At 46.7% G+C, this 18748-nt stretch overlaps 1 protein-coding gene across 7 annotated transcripts in view; it reads right to left on the bottom strand.

Annotated features, from left to right (window-relative positions):
- The window catches only part of LOC125742148 (zinc finger protein 521), a 123584-nt gene that overhangs the window by 20715 nt on the left and 84121 nt on the right, over window positions 1–18748 (bottom strand). For all 7 annotated transcript variants that reach the window (XM_049013867.1, XM_049013874.1, XM_049013859.1 and 4 more), the window contains one exon: window positions 3834–3965. In XM_049013867.1, coding sequence (XP_048869824.1) covers window positions 3834–3965 — 132 coding nt within the window. The remainder of the gene's footprint in view (window positions 1–3833; window positions 3966–18748) is intronic.

The following is an 18748-nucleotide window of genomic DNA, read 5'->3' as shown; positions in this document are numbered from 1 at the left end:
TCTGCGGGAAAATGCAAATGCAAAAGTTTTGTTGCGCAGTGCAAATGAAAACCTCTCTCCTGCCTTCCTGTCTAGCAAACAACAGGGTGGTCATGCCTCAGGCCCCCTAGGGGGCCATGTTCAAACCCACAACCCTGCAGGGGTGAGTGGAAACAGTGCTGCCTACTGGGAAATGTACAATTCTTTTGGACACAAAAACAGATATTGCGCTAAACCTCCCTTAGTCAGAAGGGATGGGAAGAGGATACTGCCAACTCCCAGTGACAATCCCATCCATGCATCCATCCATCCTTTCATAGATCCAGCCAACTGCTTATCCAGTAAACGGGGGCCCTGGAGCCTATTCTAGGTATCATAGGGCACGAGGCAGGAAGACAGTCCATCACAAGGCAAACACACACACACACACACACACACACACACACAAACACACAGGGTAAACCTATCCTTATGGGGCCTGCTCATTCACTTCTATGGGAAAAATGCTAACGCTAACTATGACAACCTTAACCCCCACCCTGCCATAACCATAACCATAAGTAACCAAGCAAAAAACAAGAGTTTTTGCATTTTAGTTTTTCCATAGCAGTCACCGATTTTTATAAAATAGTTTTCCCTTATGGGGATCAGGAAACCGGTCCCCATAAGGGAAAAAAACGGATATTTATCACGTTAAGGGGACATTGTGTCCTCATAGGGATAGGTATACCCGCTCACACACACACACACACACACACACACACACACACACACACACACACACACACACATTGTAGGGTATACCCCCCCCCCCCCCCCCCCACACACACACACACACACACACTTGTAATTATATCTTTGTGGGGACTCTTCATTCATTTCTATGAGGAAAACTCTAATCAAAACATGACCCCCACCCAGCCCTAACCTTAATAAAATATGAGTTTTTTTGGCATTTTTACTTTTTTGATTACATTCGCGGATCTTTATGGGGAAAAAATAGGTTTTTATTACATTATGGGGACATTTGGTCCCAATAAAGTAATATATACCTAATCCACACACACACACAAGCAATCACAGACTATGTAATTTAAAAGAGACAATTTACCTAATTGCATGTCTTTGAAGTGTTTTAAATGGAGTATGTGCAGGTTACCCAAAGAGCTCTGAGAGAACAAGCAAACTCCACACAAACAGAGAGTTACAGCTTCAGCGAGATGATAGTTGTACCCCCCCCCCCCCCCCCCCCACCCAACGACCTGCTAAGGGCTGGCACTGCTAATTCCCCGATACTGAAGAGTAGAGATGAGTGTTTGAACTGTTTCATTTAAAAATGGGGACAGTTTGAGGTGTGTTTGCCTAAGTAAACTCTATACTGTGTGTGTATGACTTTGGTGTAGCCAGTTGCCCTCTAACCACACCGGGAAAAGATGTGCCCCAGATGTGAGTAGGAGTCTGACATTGATTGGAGCACTAAATACTGTCATACTCCACCTGATCAGTCCAGTGGCAGCACCTAGACAGGGCTGTTCCTGCGCACTCCTGGGACCTGTCAGCTAACTGCTTGGCGGACTAATGAAGCTCCCCAAACATCCCCCCCCACCCCCGATCTTCTACATAGCACATCTCACAGTCAACCCTTGTGAGCCATGGTATAACGTATTTATGACACTGTTTACTTTTGGGGAATCATGAGCAGATAGTTAATATAGGGGATCCTATAAAATAATAAACATCTTATGTTTTCCATTAACCTTGTGTAGTTTCAGGGGAAGTTCACAATGTCTGTATTTACACATTGTGTATAGATTGTCCCTTTTTGTAAAACTCAATACACTAACTTGGGGGGGGGATAATTAAATAAATATCTTGTTATGCATTAGCTATCCATCTACCTTCAATCCAGGTCATGGGGGTATATATTATGTGTAATGTAATATTGCTTAACCGCATGGCCACCCACAGCTAGCCTTTAGCGGCCTTGCTCTTTACTGTAGCTGGGTGACTCCTGTATGATATGCCCTCGGGCCCTCGCTGCCAGCCTCTCCAGACACCGATCCCGGTCTCTGTCCTGACCTGGGTGGCCTTCCCCAGGCCTGGGAGCGCTCCAGTGGCCCATTAATATGGCGAACCTGACAGAACTGTGCATCTGGATCGATTGTTACGCGGACAGGTTTTACTGCGGCAGCCGAAGCTGGGATCATTGTGCATGAGGTTTGCATGCCCCGCGGCGTGAATCTGCCCGTCGGCGCTTGAACCCCCAGGGATGGTCTCCTCTCCTGCGCCCACCTTTGAAGTTCTCCTTGCTTCCGTTGCCCTCTGCTTTTCGACATTCACTTACTTTTAAATTGGGTCCCATTTATTGTTAATTGTTTTGCTTCTGTCTGCAATGCGTTGCCACACTGTGTTAGGAATGGCATCATATAAAACTAAACCAAACTGATCATCATGTGTTGGAACAGACTGGATATTGATGGGCTTTGCAGTGCAGATAAATATAATTATCGACAAATAAGTGGAAACGTAAATTATGAAATGCTACGCTTTATTTGCGGTTAATAAAAGCAAAAAGTGCACATGTTCCTGTTTCCTCAGAACCATTTCTCCTCCCTCGAACAGTATTGTAATCATGATTACAAGGGCACTTAAACATCCCTGATAATATTTTATGAAACCGCTAATCAATTCTGGTCCCGAATGATCTGCTAGATGTACCAATTTGTCTCTAATGGCTGGAGCCTTGAATGTCACGCGCTCGGGACTAATAACAGGTGAAAGAGAGAAATATTCTCTCTTTGGTGAGGCAGCAATGTTCCATCACTGGCCAGATGCGACAGACAGTCCCTGTGATCATACATCCAAGTTTGCAGCAAAGGACAGTGGGAAGGTTGTAAACATATTCATTTTTTTGTTTATGGGATAAATATGAGCGAGCGGGGAGATGCTGTCGATCGTTATTGATCATTCCTCTGTGACTGAATCTGCTGCTCATTTCAGTCGGCTAGGTTTCAAAATCCGTGTCTTGTTCAAATAGTATTAAGAAGTCATAGAAATCTTGATTTAATCACATTAAAAGTCTCTTACGTTCATATAGATCTGTATGCTCGACCCACAGAACCAGAGAAGAGTGGAGAGGCAGGTGCCGACTTGCTTTTGCGGATAATTAACCCACTGATGTAGGTACTGCTCTCATTGGACCGCCCTCCTCTTCGGTGTGGGAAATGGACCCTCACCTGGACCAACATCAACTTTGAGCACACCCTTCTTCACTGATGATGCTAATTTGTTTCCTTTGTACCAGCGAGTTAAGAATGCCCAATTCAGGGACATTCTCACTTCCTGACTGGCCAGAGGCCTACGGTGATGACAGTAACTGAGGGACATAAGCGCTTCCTGACTGGCCAGAGGCCTATGGTGATGCCAGTAACCGCAATAAACAACAGGCCTCCTGAAGCCGGGGCTTAATTCTCAAGGTCAACCTTCTGGAAGGTGATAATATTCCTGCAAGTAAACGAGCATGTGATCTGGACCAGAACCAAGATGACCACTGCATCGAAACAACTGACTGCTGGTGTCGGAGAAATCGTGCAATGAAATCTGACTGGAATTTCTAGAATGTTCTGAAATGGGAAGCAAAGCATGACACTTTGTAAAATTAACGAAAAGTAAAGATAGTGTGCATTCCTGAACAGGATATAATACATCTCCTTGGCTTCACATTTTTGAATAAGGTCAATTTTATTGTCTGGTTTCCATAGATACAACATCCTATTAGTTAGACAGAGCTATACATGAATGCACCGTTATGATACCAGTGATGGCAGTGTTGAGGTCAAAGGTTACACCCATACCTGTGAAGCAGACGGGGCACTTGAAGGTGCCCCCCATGCCCTCGAAGCTGTGCTCGATCAGGTGGCACTGCAGTTTGGCGGGCGAGTCGAATGTCTGGCTGCAGAGCTTGCACTCGTGATTCAGGCCCTCCTCTGCAAGACAAGGGGGGGGGGGAGGCAAGACAGGTCTGAGAACAAGACTGGATGGATGACAGAACAGGGTTTCTCCACAAGAAAGACAGAGTGTCCTGCGATTGTAAGGATGCCTCTTGCAGGACTGACCACGTTCAGATCCACATGGCAGAGAGCATGAAAAGCAAGGCTGCCCTGCAGGTCCCCCCCATCCCCACAACCAACAAAGCTTAACAAGGTCCACATGCCTGAAGAACCAATCAAAGCCCAGCCTCAACCCCAGGGGGGATGACATCACACTGTTTGTTTTGATAAGCGCCGCTATTCCCGCTCTGGTGGGACTATAACTAGGTTTTTGCAGAGCACTGATGTAACTTGTTAGACTAGAAAGAATCCTTAAAATAATATATTCAGTGGAGTACAATTAAAGGGGAGGCCTTCCAGCCAGGAAAAACAAACCCGAAATTAAGCCCCCCCCCCAACCCTCCATGGCCTTAATTCACTTTGGAGAATAAGGATGAGTGTATACTTTGTTCAGCACCTCTAACACAATTCCATAAATGCTTGTGAGGTGACATGGATAGGCGCTGTGGAAATGCCTTCCGGTATGTCATGTCCAAGGCCTAAGTTTGGCATTGCCAGGTCCAGCTTAGACTTGCTATAAATGATGTGTGTTTATACTTGGCCTGTGGGTTAGCCTCCACCACACCACTAGGATAGGAAAGCCATCATCGCATCCTCAGACTCTGCTGAACACAGACACGCAGCAAGCCAGCTAGGGTTTCCTGAATGTTATCGATGTTTTCCACTTGCATAATGCATCTGGACAGCATGTGCATTCCCTGCAAACATGCCGAACCACAGTAATGCAAATAACAAGCTAAATAAAATGCTGCATCCCACTACTGGCTCGTAATGCATTTGGTCTTCTTGTGATGAACAACCTGTTGTTGTTGTCCCAGCAGATAGAAAGAACGTTTTTTATTTTTTATGTTTTTTATTTTTCTGAATGCTACTTTCTCTCTCAAAAGCTTCCTCAGTGATAAGACTTTGGCTCTAATCGTGCTAAAAGAAGTTTATGTTGATTCTTAAAAATTCAGCCCTGGCCATGAACCCTATTAAAACAAGTACTCCGAGAGCTACTTAGGAGTGTGAAATTATCTCGGACGCTTTGGATTCGTTCCCCTGCTGTGCAAATGTCAGGCAAAAGAAGTTGAATATGAAAGTGGTTGCTTGTGAAAAGCACAGATATCTATTTCAGTGTGTGAAACTACGCCTGTCCGACAGAAACGTAATATCAAAGTTCCCAAGAAACTGCGAGTCTCTCTCACTCTCCTAGCGTATTATACAACACGTCTGGGTTTTTCGAAACAAAGGATTATCATTCCTATGGCATTGTTAGAAAAAGCAAATAAGCGGTCACAGAAAACCAATGGAAGGCGTCACAAAAGCATTTCCGGGATGGCGCTGGCTAAAGGCACCGGGGCAGGCGATAAGCCTGAGTGCTGTACATGCGAATTTTAAAAGACATGTTTGAATTTAGGTCACGTGTTCACGTCCCGTCGCAGTTACGATGGCAGCCGCCTGGCGCAAACGCCGTGTGTTGACACATCGGGATTGTCATGCTGTCCAAGGCACCTCCTTCTCTCCTGCCGGCTCCCCCAGCTCCCGCTCGCTCCGTACCCTACTGTGACACACTCCTGCTATGCCCCTGCTGGCATTTTCTGCAAACAATCCTTAATTTATCAAGCCTGGCAGTTGGCAGCCATGGGGCGAGACTCCAGGGCGGGTTGTCTCGCTTGTGAAGACGCCAAGAGAATCCCTGGCATAAGCAGGCCCCCCCCTCCCCCCACCTCCCCTACCCTCCGCACCCCCACCCGCCCCCAACCCTTTCAAACAGACAAAAACAGCAGAGTTGGCCCCTCAGCTAGCCTGGGGTTCCTGGCGGAGAATGAAGGCGCAAAAAGGAATAAAATACAACACCGATTGCAGTGCAGCGCGCTTCACTTTTGATCTACCGCCTGTGGCAAAAAAGAGAGCTGGAAATGACGTTTGCAGCTTTAAAAATCCCCCACTGCCCAGGCCGGCCGTACTGTGCTCAGTGAGAGCAGGCCCGGAGACCCGCAAGGGGCCAGGAGGTCATGCAAGCAACGTAAATTAGCTGTCAATAATTTAATGAGAGAGAATGGTTACCTCTGCCTTTCCCCCTTCGTTTTAATTGCCATCTTCAGCGAAATGATGAAATATTTGTAAGGCTGCAGTGTGGTATTGTAATGATGCTTTGGGCGCGTTTAATTTTTAATCCCTGCATTTCGTAGAACAGTTTGACTGCTCTGTCAGAAAACGCAAAAAATAAAAAAGTTCCCGCAGAAAACGAATTAAATTTTAAATATGATATGGATTGAGAAAAGCGGCCAGGAAAGGACACAGAGTAAATATATTTTGTCAAACGATGAGCTGTTTACATCTGTTCCATCAATCTTGTGCGTGAAGACCAGAAGCTTCTATCTGACATGTTAACTTTCAACTGTTTCCGTTTCTGTCAGATGACGTCGATGAGTGAATACTGCCTCTTTGATAGCACAACACAGAAAATTAATAGATCAAACTGCAAATATGCGGGTTGCACAGTTACCATGACAGTTTGCAGTTTCCATCTGTCTGCTCTGTTGTTGTTTAGCTACACGATTCGCTGTATATCTCAGCACAGACACAAAGCTAATGTCAATGTCTGGGCTTAATGTGCAAGACTGAGGACTGTTCTGTTTTCTTTTTAAATTCTCATGGCCGATTGGCTCCCAGTAGGTAAACAGGGAACACTTTCCTTAACTCATGACTATATCCTTTTAATGTAAAACACACGTACAAAGTTGGTAATTGCTGATTAATGTTCCTTAACATTAGTTAATGCACTTTTCTCTTCCTGAAGGGAAAATATTGCATCAGTTTTAGGCATGGTTTGTTTTAACATCTTGAAACCCACAGCCATGCATACTGGGAGACCAGTGGACGATTTACTGTTAACAGCCGCCAGTATTCAGGAGGCGTCGGACAAACCCCTTATGCTGCCTTCCAGTGGTCCAGGCCCACTGGTCTCAGACATGCTACATGTGTGGAGGTGCGGAAAGGTGAGCGGGGTGTTCCGTGAAGGTAACAGACTTCAGACTTGATGTGACATAGCACTCCATTGAAGAAGCAGGCCTGCCAGTCGGCGACACCGTGCACCCCGTACGATTCCTGCAAGTAAAAATGGATGTTCTGCTGCCTTGCTAACTGGTTAGCGATTGCAGGTCATTCCCTGTGCTGTGTAAGAGCCAGGAGCCCGGTGGAAGGCCTCAGGGCTGGACTTCCAGTGGGCCAACGCTTGTCTGGTGCACGCCAGTACCTGACGCAGTACAGGCAGCTACATAAAAATCACTGGGGTGAGCATTTCCCAGTCTGTCTGCATACATGTTGATTAAAATAAACAAATAATTGAATAAATATATCAAAGGACGCTGTAACGACAGGGCCGGTGATGGAAATGAATGCCAGTGCAGAACAGTGAGTCACACGCAGCCATTGTATGCTGGGTGTGCCTGTCAGCGAGTGCGGGGGGCTCAGCCGTGACACCCCCCTCCCCCCACTCCAGTCCACTTCCACTGCCCGGCAGCGCCCGTGTGGCCAGTCGGCCGGGCCCTGGAACCATCTGTGACCCATCAAAGCAGAGAGGCTCCAGGTGGACTGCTAATGGAATGGACTATTGCATAAATGTAAACCAAGCTATAATTCCCACCCCGCCCCCAACACCCCACAGCCTCGCCCCACACGCTCCCCGGTTCCACCAGCACCTACCAAAGGCAGGAAGCAGGCCACATCCTGTTATTAATGTTTTTTCTTATTCCAATTCATACAATTTTTAAGTTTTCATAACTGAGCTGCTCTCAAACAGATTTTGAATCAAATCACATTTGTAAAAATCTTATTTGAGAAACACTCTAACACAATAATATTTTAGCATGGAGCTCCCCAATGTAGGGGGGACAGACATATCAGGTGACTATTGAAGTGACTAGCGATGCTGCTGGTCCCTGTCCCTGCTCCATAAGACCATTGCCATGTGCCTGGTGACGCAGCCTTTACCATGAAATTAACTGTCACTGTAAAACAGAGAGGGAAAAGAAACATTTGCTGGCCAGAATAAACTCAGCATGCAGATAAATTGCATACAGATTAGCGTAGAACGGGACAGGGAGATTATGGTTGCCCAGGGATGGGGTGGACGTTTGACATAGAGTCTGGCTCAGCTCTTTAAAAGACCCAAACTAAAGGCTTTGTTGCGAATATGCCTCCGCTCGTGCGTCTTGCAATCGGAATAAAATGGCTCCATTAATTTTCCAAGCATTGAGTTTGAAGCAGCCCTCCCCCCCTCCGTGAAAGATGAAACCACAGTTGCGTGTTTTTCCCCACTGCCTGACCCCTACCCCCAGACAGAGCAGTAAACACGATTCCTTTTGCTATAATTATCGTTCTCTCGCAGGGTTGGTACGTTAAGTTTCACTCGCTGGAGATTTACATGCCCACTGTTATATCCATATGTGCTGCCCTGGCCTGATCCCCACACACGTAAACCTCCCTATTAGAGGCCTTGACTGCTTAATTATGCAGATTTGCTCCGTACCTGCCTGCCTGTAAAATTACTTTGCCTAACCTATTTTTTCCCCGGTGTGAATGTGTGTGTGTGTGTGTGATCACACCATGCAGGTCACCCTAATGAAACAGCAGGGCTGAGACGGGGGTGGATGTTAATGGAGAGGCGGCTTGTGCCGTTGATCTGTCCTCAGCCGACTGCAGTGGGTCCCGGAGGTGAAGCCGAACATCTACTTTGGTGCTTCCCAACAGCCCCGGCAGTGAGTGAGCTCACTTCCTGACACTGTCCAATCTGCACGTCTGTGGGGGAGCTCAGCCTACCTCGCAGAAGTCTCTGATATCTAGTTACAGGACGAGAGGGGCCAACACACACATATCCCTCCCATGCCCCACACACCCCTAAATCCCAGAAGTCCTTAAGACAAGAACCTACTGCTCTGAAAATGCTGCCCCCAGAGGAGCAAAATAAAGCACATCTACATAGGAACTGGGCCCCTGGATCATAGCTTACTCGATAAACAGCCCCACAAGCACCCAGCCCCGCATTTGCAGCTAGCATCTCCACCTGTGGTTAGCATCTGGACTCATGGACACTAACTGGACTTATATTTAGCATCGTAACATGTAGTTAGCATAAGGAATTGTAGTTAGCGTCTGGACTTAGAGTTAGTATCTGGGCTTGTGCTTAGTATGGTGATGCATGATTAGTAACTGGATGTGTAGTTAGTATCTGGCCTTGCGCCTGACATCTGGACTTCTGGTTAGCAGTCCATTACTCGGTGTTTGAGGAGATAATGGATGTGACTTTTGGTTCATTAGTGTATCAAATGCTTCTGAACATGTAATGTTGGGGATGGGGATAATGTGAAGTGGGGGGTGCATGTGTGATGGCAAGTGGTCCTTGAACAGAAGTCTTCTGAAACCCAATACAGGAATGAGACCGAGTTTAAAAACGACACGGAGCCTAATTACAATGCCAACGGTGGCCGCATTCCTGAAGCCCACCTTCCCAAACTGCTGTGCCCTGAAACGCCCCCCCAGCCCTCCACCCCCCACATACTCCTCCTCATCTCAGTGCTTCAGAGACCCAGCATCACTAACAAGGAATTCATGATCAGTTTTAGCACTTGGCACTGGAACAAAAAGCCCTTCTGACACACTGGTTCCTGTGTGTCTCTAGGGCACGGTGAATCTTTAACCAGCCTTTCCCTTAAAGGGGCCCAGTCTGCGCACACTCCCATCTGTTTACTCACACACACAGACACACACACACACAGACACACACAAATATAGGTTTGTAATTATATCCCTGTGGGGACTCTCCATTCATTTCTATTAGGAAAATTCTCATCCCAACATGACAACCTTAACCCCTACCCTATATTGTCCCCACAATGTAATACAAACCTAATCTACACACACACACACACACACACTGAGGGCCCCCACATGTGCATGTCCCCTTAACAGAAGCCTTCCATTATTTACCTGTAAGCAGATTTCAACAGTTAACAATGGTAACAACAAACAGCAAAAATCAAGGCCGATTTTCCAATTTGTACGGCATTAAGAGGAGTGCTACTGCATAATAATTAGCTGGAGTGTGGCTGTGGGGCGGGACTTGCCTCCGCTGCTCTAAAACGGAACTGTCAAGTGTTCGATCTGCAGTGTAGTGCTATAAAGGAACAGCCTAGCAACACAAAAGCTCGATTCACTAGTCCAGCCGCATACAGGCTCATACTGCCATCACAGCACCAGAACGACACAGAAACGTACATCCAGGTAGCCTATTTCTTTAAAAGTCAATGAAAACATCTGGATGACAACAGTCCCCACAAGTGGGAAGGTAAATGATTACAGGGCCAGATGTTGCAATGATAAACACGTATTAACCTGATTACGTGTGCCGCGCCGCGCGCAGAACATAAAACATGCATTTGTTTTGAAGTGCAGAACATCAAACACATCTAGAACTCTGCGAGAGACTAGGAGAGTGTCGACGGTGTGCGTGCACGAGTGTCTTTTTGAGGATTATTTGAGAACTGTACGAAAAGGAAGCCTTTACCCCTGAGATGTGTGGCGGTAGTGTGACGCGCTGGGCTGTGTTCACACCATGCGTGATGCTTGGAAAGGACCAGATTCTATTAACAGCCTGGACACATCAGGAAGCCACCTCAGATACACAAAGTGGCCTCTACATCACTGCTGATGAAAGTGGACAAATGGGCTGAGATGGAAAAGGCAAAGATGACGTTGTAGGTGTCACTGAGTGCCAAAAGAGGTTTTCATTTCACAAAGCCACATCATCGCTGAGCAGATGCACTCATCTTCACTTCTATGAAGGTCACCTGGTGCTAGCTGCCAGATCTTGCCAGGGGTTCCCAAATGTCTATCACTGAGATCTATGTCAGCTTCTTGGCAGAACCTGTTCATCAGCTGAGAGAAACAAGTGCTTACAGGGACTGGTGTAAGGTTTTTGCTTTCACCCCTGTTTGTAGATGAGGCTGACTACTTTGCCCATTGATTGCTTGGTGCCTGGAACTCTGTGGTCACACGACCAGGTCTGTAACCGCAAGCCAACCAGGAACACACAATTCTTGTTCACCATATTTACTGGCAACTAAAGGCATTTTTACCTCTATGGTTAACCAAACAAAAACAGATTTAACACATGATCAAACAAATAAATTCTGGTGACCCTCAATTAATGCCCAGGGTGGACCTCGACAACTCCCAGACAGTTTGCCCAGTAAAAAAAGAATCTCAGAATCTTAAGAAAATAAAAATATACCTGTTTTGGGGGATGGATTTGGAAGGCCACAGGACAGTGATCAGTAGGTGGGTTTACTTCACTGTCCTCTCCACAGGAATTATCAATTAACAGATAATGGGGAAAATCACTGCAATTAAATCTGGGACTCTTGCAGAATACAAAGCAGCCCTACCTCGGTGCGTGCCCGGAGGACTGGCGGCCAGGGCTGTCCATGTGGAACACAGTTAATTTTAACGGTATCCTCGCCCGGTGAGGATGAGGGCGTGAGTGATGGGCGGCCAGGCGGGTAGCCCAGCCCTGAGGCCCTTGCTGATTGGGAAGCCACGGCAGAGGTGTGAGCAGATTAAGTTTCACATTTCCATGCAGAGCCACCAGAGGAGAGCACAAACATGGTTGTCGCCAACAGACACCCCCTCCCCCAAACTCCATTTATTCTTCAGCTTTCTTTGCCCTTTCAGAGCTTTCCGGAAGTACCTGCTCCGGGCAAATTTATGACTAACTCTCTCTCCCCTTCATGTTAAAAAAAAACAACTAAATAACAGTGTCTTATTCTTTGGGGAGTGTCATGCCCACAGCTGGAAATGTGTCTGGTTTCAATCCCCAGGCCAGTGCTGCTGCTGTACCCTTGAGCAAAGTGCCCAGTCTTAACGGCTCCAGAATGTACCCAGCTGTAAAAACAGTTAAACAGTCGAGAAATAATCAGCTGGATAAACACTTAGAGTGCGGAATATGAGCTGTGCTTCACTGCCGGATGCAGGGAATCACTTAGGGACACAGATAAGGTAAAGACTGCTATGCCTGACCCCTCAAGGTCACCTCCACTCCCAGGTTCTGTTGCCAGGGGATTTTTTTTTGCTCCCCGGTAACGAGCGAATCTATTGACTCCCACCCAAACCCAATCTAGTTGCTGAGGCTCAGTAACAATGCAAATGATTTCTTTTAATTCTGGTGAATTTAGTGCAAGAATGGAAAGGCTTTCTGTTTTTTAAGCGACACTACAGTCAGGACTAACTGCTCGCTGAGACCATTGCAATGTTGCAATGTAGGCAACTTTATCACTGATACTGAAAACTACAGCTAAATTAGTCAAACCTTATGCACACCAAGAGAGAACTAAACTTAAACAAAAATTTTAAAATTACAATTAAACCCAGAAGCAGATTTCATCAGGAGGGAGAGCATACCGACCAAATGACCAAAGAGTGAGGACGTGGTATTGAGCAAAACGGGAGGAATGAGAAAGAGCGAAGAGGCCTGTTAGGCTCGATCGCTGATTTTAACTGTGTATGGAGCAGCATGAAGTAAATCTACAAATATATGATAGAACAATAAAACGGAAGCAGAAATAGCTACAACAGAAATCACCACAGATACTAAAACCTAAACGACACTTGAAATAAAAACAAAGCATAAATAAATATGAGTGAACTTCAATAACCTTAATATGAGGAAAGAACTAATACAAAAGTCAGAAGTGATTTTCTGGTTATAAGTCGACTGGATGTTAGAAAACGTGAAAAAAGTATTAGCAGAAATGGTGGCGTCAAACAATGAGCAGAGCTGCAATCTATAGGCACAATTATATTTGGAATTCGTATAAATAAGGAGCATTAGAAAGGATAAATCAAACAGAGAGGAAGTCAGCAGTAGAAACTCGATAATAATATCTACAGATTTTCCAATTAATTAATTGCTAGCTGTTTGTAAAGGCAGCTACATCACCTACAGAGTTCATAATGTCCTTTATTGTGAGCAAGAAGACTGGGAATTAATCTAAAACTTTATTAAACAAACTGCACTCATTCGCAACTTGGGCAGTGATTATAACTTTAGCTGATGTTTCTGTTAACAGGCCACAGTAAACGTGGCCATTATCGCTAATTAGTCGTGTACATGTTGTTGGAGTTATGTGGCTTTATGTCCTGCAGGTCACACACTACGTTACAAACAAAGGTGCTCATGGAGGGAGTTGAAATGTTTCCAAGATGGATACGTTTTTAAGATAAAATGGCTTTTTTTTAAGTCTTCAAGAAAAAACAAAAAAACTAAACAACAGTACAGGAGAGATGTGCGCTGTTATGAACATGTGTGGATTTTCGCTTAGAGTCTGGATCCTTTAAAGAGTAGATCGGGTCACTTCAACCTGCTGCAAATCAAAATAATCCTGGGTGGGGCACAAATGTGCCAACAGCTCCAGCAACACACATGACACGTCACACATGTCACATGACCAAGTACCAAAGGAAAGGTGACAGGTCACGAGCATGATGCAGACTTTCACTGTGCATTGTGAACATTCACAAGCAGGTGTGAAAATCATAAAAAATAGGGTCAGAGAGCACAGGGGGTGGGGTGGGAGGGTGGAATATCACAGTTGATAGAGGTTGATGGGCCTCCTCGCTGAAAAAGACGAGGCATGCGATCCATTGGGGGGAGCTGGGGGTTAATTGCCCCGTGATCGTCATCTGGACTGGGATTCGAAGGTCACAGGCTGCTGCCGGCGAATCATTATCCGCACTTGGGGTGACACTGGATGGGGGCACCGCCCACACTGGGCGCAGTGTCGTTCATGCTCCAGATCGGCTGTGTTCGTTATGTCGACTTTACATGACGTCAGTGGCGGCGGGCAGCGGTACCGGTGCTGTGTGTGTATGTGTGTGTGTAGCTGTTTGATTCGGCACGGCGAGCGCGTGTCCCAGGCGACCGGCGGAGGGCTGCCACCGCGGAGTGCGAGCCTGTCAGTGGCTCCCGCACGCACGTGTCGCATAACCTTGACGTGCGCTGCACGCCGCACCTCTGCCCCGCCGTGACAAGGCCCCACTCTGCTCTGCCGGCAGCTGAGCTCGGCGTCTCGTACCTGTAATCTGCATGCCGCCGAATAATTGACAGTGGCGCCCTTTTCCTGCTCGGCCTGCAAGCTCAGAGTCGCACCCAGGGACGGGTGATGGCGTGATCGAGCTCGGGGGCTGAGGCGGAGACAGAAGGCAGTGATCCATCAGTAGTCCGGCCCCTCACCCTCTCTCCATGTCGTGTTTAACTGCACGCTCCTTTAATTTGCCTTCTCCAATGTCATCTGCCAGATGACGGACACCATCGTGCCAGTTCTGTTTCTCGGAATGTGGGAGGGAGACGTCCATGCCATTATCGGTGCCTGAAAGCCCGAGCACGTGACAAGGCAGTGATAGAGGGAAAGGTGCTTGTTAACATGTGCGGCTTGGATGTGGGCTTCCGTCAGTCGTGTTCTTCTGGAAGCCGATTAGTCAGAATCCTCAAGGAACACACATGACCGGCCTCTCTGATCAATAACAAGAAAGAAACCTGATTGGATGTGATCCATCCAATGGCCAGGACCAGGCTATCCTCAGTAAAAAAAAAAATAATAGTAATAACAACAACCATGAAGATGACAAGAGGAAAAAAAATGTGTCAGACTAATTGTGAGGAGGATGTAAGTGCTAAACGAGGTACGGGGGCCCATGTGGGACAAACCTTGCAGCTCAGTGAGACAGATTGGCGAGGAGCTGCTTTGGCACTTGCGCTGATGCGCCGCTCCGTAGTTTACCGCTCCCGTTTAATGCCCTTTCACCGACATTAAACTGCTGTCATTTTTCACGCACGAGATGGCGCCCTTAGGTGCGCGCTGTGCCTATTTACTGTGCGCCAAGGTTAGGGTGGGCCTGGATGAAAATAATCTAGGGAGCGATGGCAGGGAAGGGGGGGGGGGGGTGGGGGGGGGCAGTGGGTCCGGCTAGTCTTTCCTGCTGTCAGAGTGGGTGGAAGCCACGGCATATTAATTACATGCAGGCGCGCGGCTCAAAACGTCACGGGACTTTTAAACTGTGCCCCCATTCCGTTACATTATTTGGCAGTTGGACGGATAAGCATAGAATGTTTTCAGAAAAACAGGACAGAGGGAGACAGAGAAAGAGTGAGTGAAAGAGAGATAGAGAGAGAGAGGCGGCCTCTTGCCCCCGCCAGCGTTGTGCAACACTGCACAATTAGCTAGCCCTCCGTATTTGGCGGGCTTATAATTATTACCGCTCCCATTAATTGACTCCCCAGCCCGTCGCACGGGGCCGGCGCACAGCCCCCTCGGCCCTCGCCGAAGCTCACGCTGCTCTCCGAAGTCATTTAGAAAACGCCCCTATTTCAGACAAAAGAAGAACATTTGGTGAAGGAAAATTCATCATAAGGTATCTAGAGGTTCCTTAATAGAAAAGGCAAATCCCACTGTGCGGCCCGTCGCGGGAGCCAGACACGGGCGCCCCGCACCAGCAAGCTGCCGTCACAGTGGGCCCCGAGTCATTAGCATAATTTTATATAACATGGGCCGTGCTAGAAATTTAATATATCTCAGCAAATAAAGGACAGACATTCTGCATAATGTTTTTTTTTTGTATGTGTGTGTATGTGTGTGTGTGTGTGTGTGTGTGTGTGTGTGTGTGTGTGTGTGTGTGGTGAGACGCAGCCTCTTGCTGCTTCCCCTGCCTGAACCCCTCACACTGGGAGAGGGAAGTTCATTACCTCAGCTAAATCAGAATTAGTCCTTTCATTTTGATGGGGGAAACTTCATTAGATAGGCCTTCCTAATCCAGCGGGGAGGGCTGATGAATCTAACTGGGGGTAATAATTTGCTTCAGGCTGCACATTCAGCCAATTTCTCCAAAGCCCCCCCCCCCCCCCCCGGCCACACCCCTGGTTTCTCCTTCATGTATTTATCTTTAAGTCTTGATTAGATTGAGGGTGCAGTGCTGGGTACCGAGAAACACCTGGGTGTCACTGGAGCACTGGAGCGTGGCCTTTGAGGCGAGGGCTCCATCTAAAAAGTGGTGGCCACCTGGAACACCACCACAGTCACTGGCCATTCCTTGCGCTGCTGACATGATCTCTAAAGAATGACTTGAGAAGAGTCATGTGCGGTACAGAATCACTGAGTGCCATCAATAAGAGTGTCTGACATAACTTACCAAACTCAATTAGAACCCCTTCTATTGATCTAAAATAGAAATAATTAAAAACGTAAATGGGGTGTTTTCACTTTGGAAACTGTATTCTTAATAATAATCACTCTTTTCTAATAGAGCCACAGCCTGTTGTAGCCACAGCACTTAGTCAACTGTCCACACCTGCCCTTTTTCATGGCTAGCATTAGGCTCACCAGGGTTTTTCTTCTATAACTACCACAGGGCTTTTGTTTCCTGTTCTGCGTTATGTGTCTTTCATGCTGGTTTCCTTCCAAGCTGACTTTCAATACTGTATAACATGGAATGCTGTTATGTCCTACTGTGATTAGATAAAGGTCCAGTCAGATGTTTCATTCATTGTAATGTTCTCGTTACTTTACTGTGGTCAGGTGTTTTGTTTAGCTTGTAATGTTCTTGTTAGTTCACTTTGCTTAGGTGTTTTGTTTGGATTGTAATGTTCTCGTTAGTTTGCTGTGGTCTGGTATTTAGTTTAGCCTGTAATGTTCTCATTAGTTGGCTTTGGTCAGATGCTTTGTTTATTGGAATGTTTTCATTATTTCGCTCTGATCAGGTGTTGCATTCAGCTTGTAATGTTTTCATTAGCTCACTCGTACTTCAGGGATGCACATGTTGGCACAGACATCATGTAAAATAAAAACAAAATGAAGTGAAAAGGGTGTTTTTTTTAGTCCACACTGGTGCTGACGTGATACCGGAGAGAATGACAGAGGCACCTCGCCACAGGGGCCTCAGGAAGTGGGGGGCCACAGCAAACGAACGCCCCACCCTCCAGCGTCAGCTGCCCTCGTCATCGCCCCGGATACAGCAGAGGGCCACCGTGTCTAACAGTGAGAATTCAGGCCTGCCTGACGCCGCAGAGGGAGAGGAGGAGGATGCAGAGCCATCGCTGGCTTTGCTATCGGTGTTTTTTTTTACAAGCACATCGGGGGAGACGTCGCTCCGGAAGCCGGGGCCACCACCCGCCGCTGCCCGGTGACAGACAGGTGGCGTTCGTTCACCTTCTCCACACAACGGAAATGAACCCAGAGACGCAAACAAGACGGCTGGGGCCAGAGCCCACTTCCTGGGAGCCGCCCCCACCTCCTCCTTCTCCTCCGTTGTGTAGGGGGTCTTTTTGATTTGTAATCCCTTCTCTTCAATGTGAAGTCTCTGACGGTGTGTCGCCGTGGGCAACCCTGGCCTATATCTGGCACGGCGCTTCCCGCTGGTGCTGCAAAATGATCCTTTAAAGACAGTGAAATGAACACACACTGGGTCCCCTCCACCTAATTTAGCCTATGCATTCACTCTTCAAACCAGCAATTACTGAGGAGCGATTCATGGATATTGTGGTGCCATGGCCACACGCACAGTTCGCCCTGTAACAGATAAACCCGGCTTCCCGGGAACATCTCTGCCTCTGTGTTTATTCAGGAGAGGCCTGGAATATCAGCGAACTGAATCGTCTCAATGGCCTCCTTAGTTTGCCAAAAGAAGACACACACACACACACACACACACACACACACATATATATCACATTGTCAAAATTACAGGTTATTATCACATTGTGGGGGGACATTTGGTCCCCGCAATGTAATACAAACCTAATACATACACACACAGAGACAGACTCTCCATTCATTTCTATGGGGAAAACTCTAATCCCAACATGATGACCTTAACCCCTACCAGCCCTAACTGTAACCATAAGTAACCAAAGTAAATACAAGTCTTTTGCTATTTTTAGGTTTTTGATTGCATTCACAGATCTTTGTGGGGATCTGAAAAATGGTTCCCACAACATCAAAATAACAGGTTGTTATCACATTGTGTGGTCCAATGGCCACCTAATCCACACACACACACACACACACACACACATACACACAGATACAGACACACACACACAAAATATGCTTAATATACAGACTTTCCCTGGGTTAAGATGGGGTTGCATTCCAATAAACCTATTGTGAGGTGAAAATGCATTTTAATACATAACACCTAACCTAAAACATCATTGTCTAGCATAGCCTACCTTAAAGATACTTATAGCACTTACATTAGCCTACAGTTGGGCAAAATCATTAACACAAACCCTATCTTATAATAAAATGTAATTCATTGAATAACGTACTGAAACTGAAAAACAGAATGGAACTGGAATACCCGTCATAAAGTCAAAATAGTGTGACACAGAGCATCGTAACCTGGGGAGCAGCTGTATATGTGTAGATCATGTATGACTTAAGACTTTTAATTGTGAAAGTTTAAAAGTTTTGATGTGTTGATTGAGGCATTGAGAGGTTTAATGAAAAGAAGTGGCCTTCCCAAAAAAAAGTCGGCAGTTCATAACAGAGGCGCAGATTTTTCCGGATAGGATGCTGCAGCCACAGACAGACGTATCGGGTGGTGGCAGAGCACGGAGCCCGTAG

The sequence above is a fragment of the Brienomyrus brachyistius genome, chromosome 1 (assembly GCF_023856365.1).
Source record: "Brienomyrus brachyistius isolate T26 chromosome 1, BBRACH_0.4, whole genome shotgun sequence".
NCBI classification, from domain to species: Eukaryota; Metazoa; Chordata; class Actinopteri; order Osteoglossiformes; family Mormyridae; genus Brienomyrus; species Brienomyrus brachyistius.
This window is presented reverse-complemented; position numbering and strand designations above follow the sequence as displayed.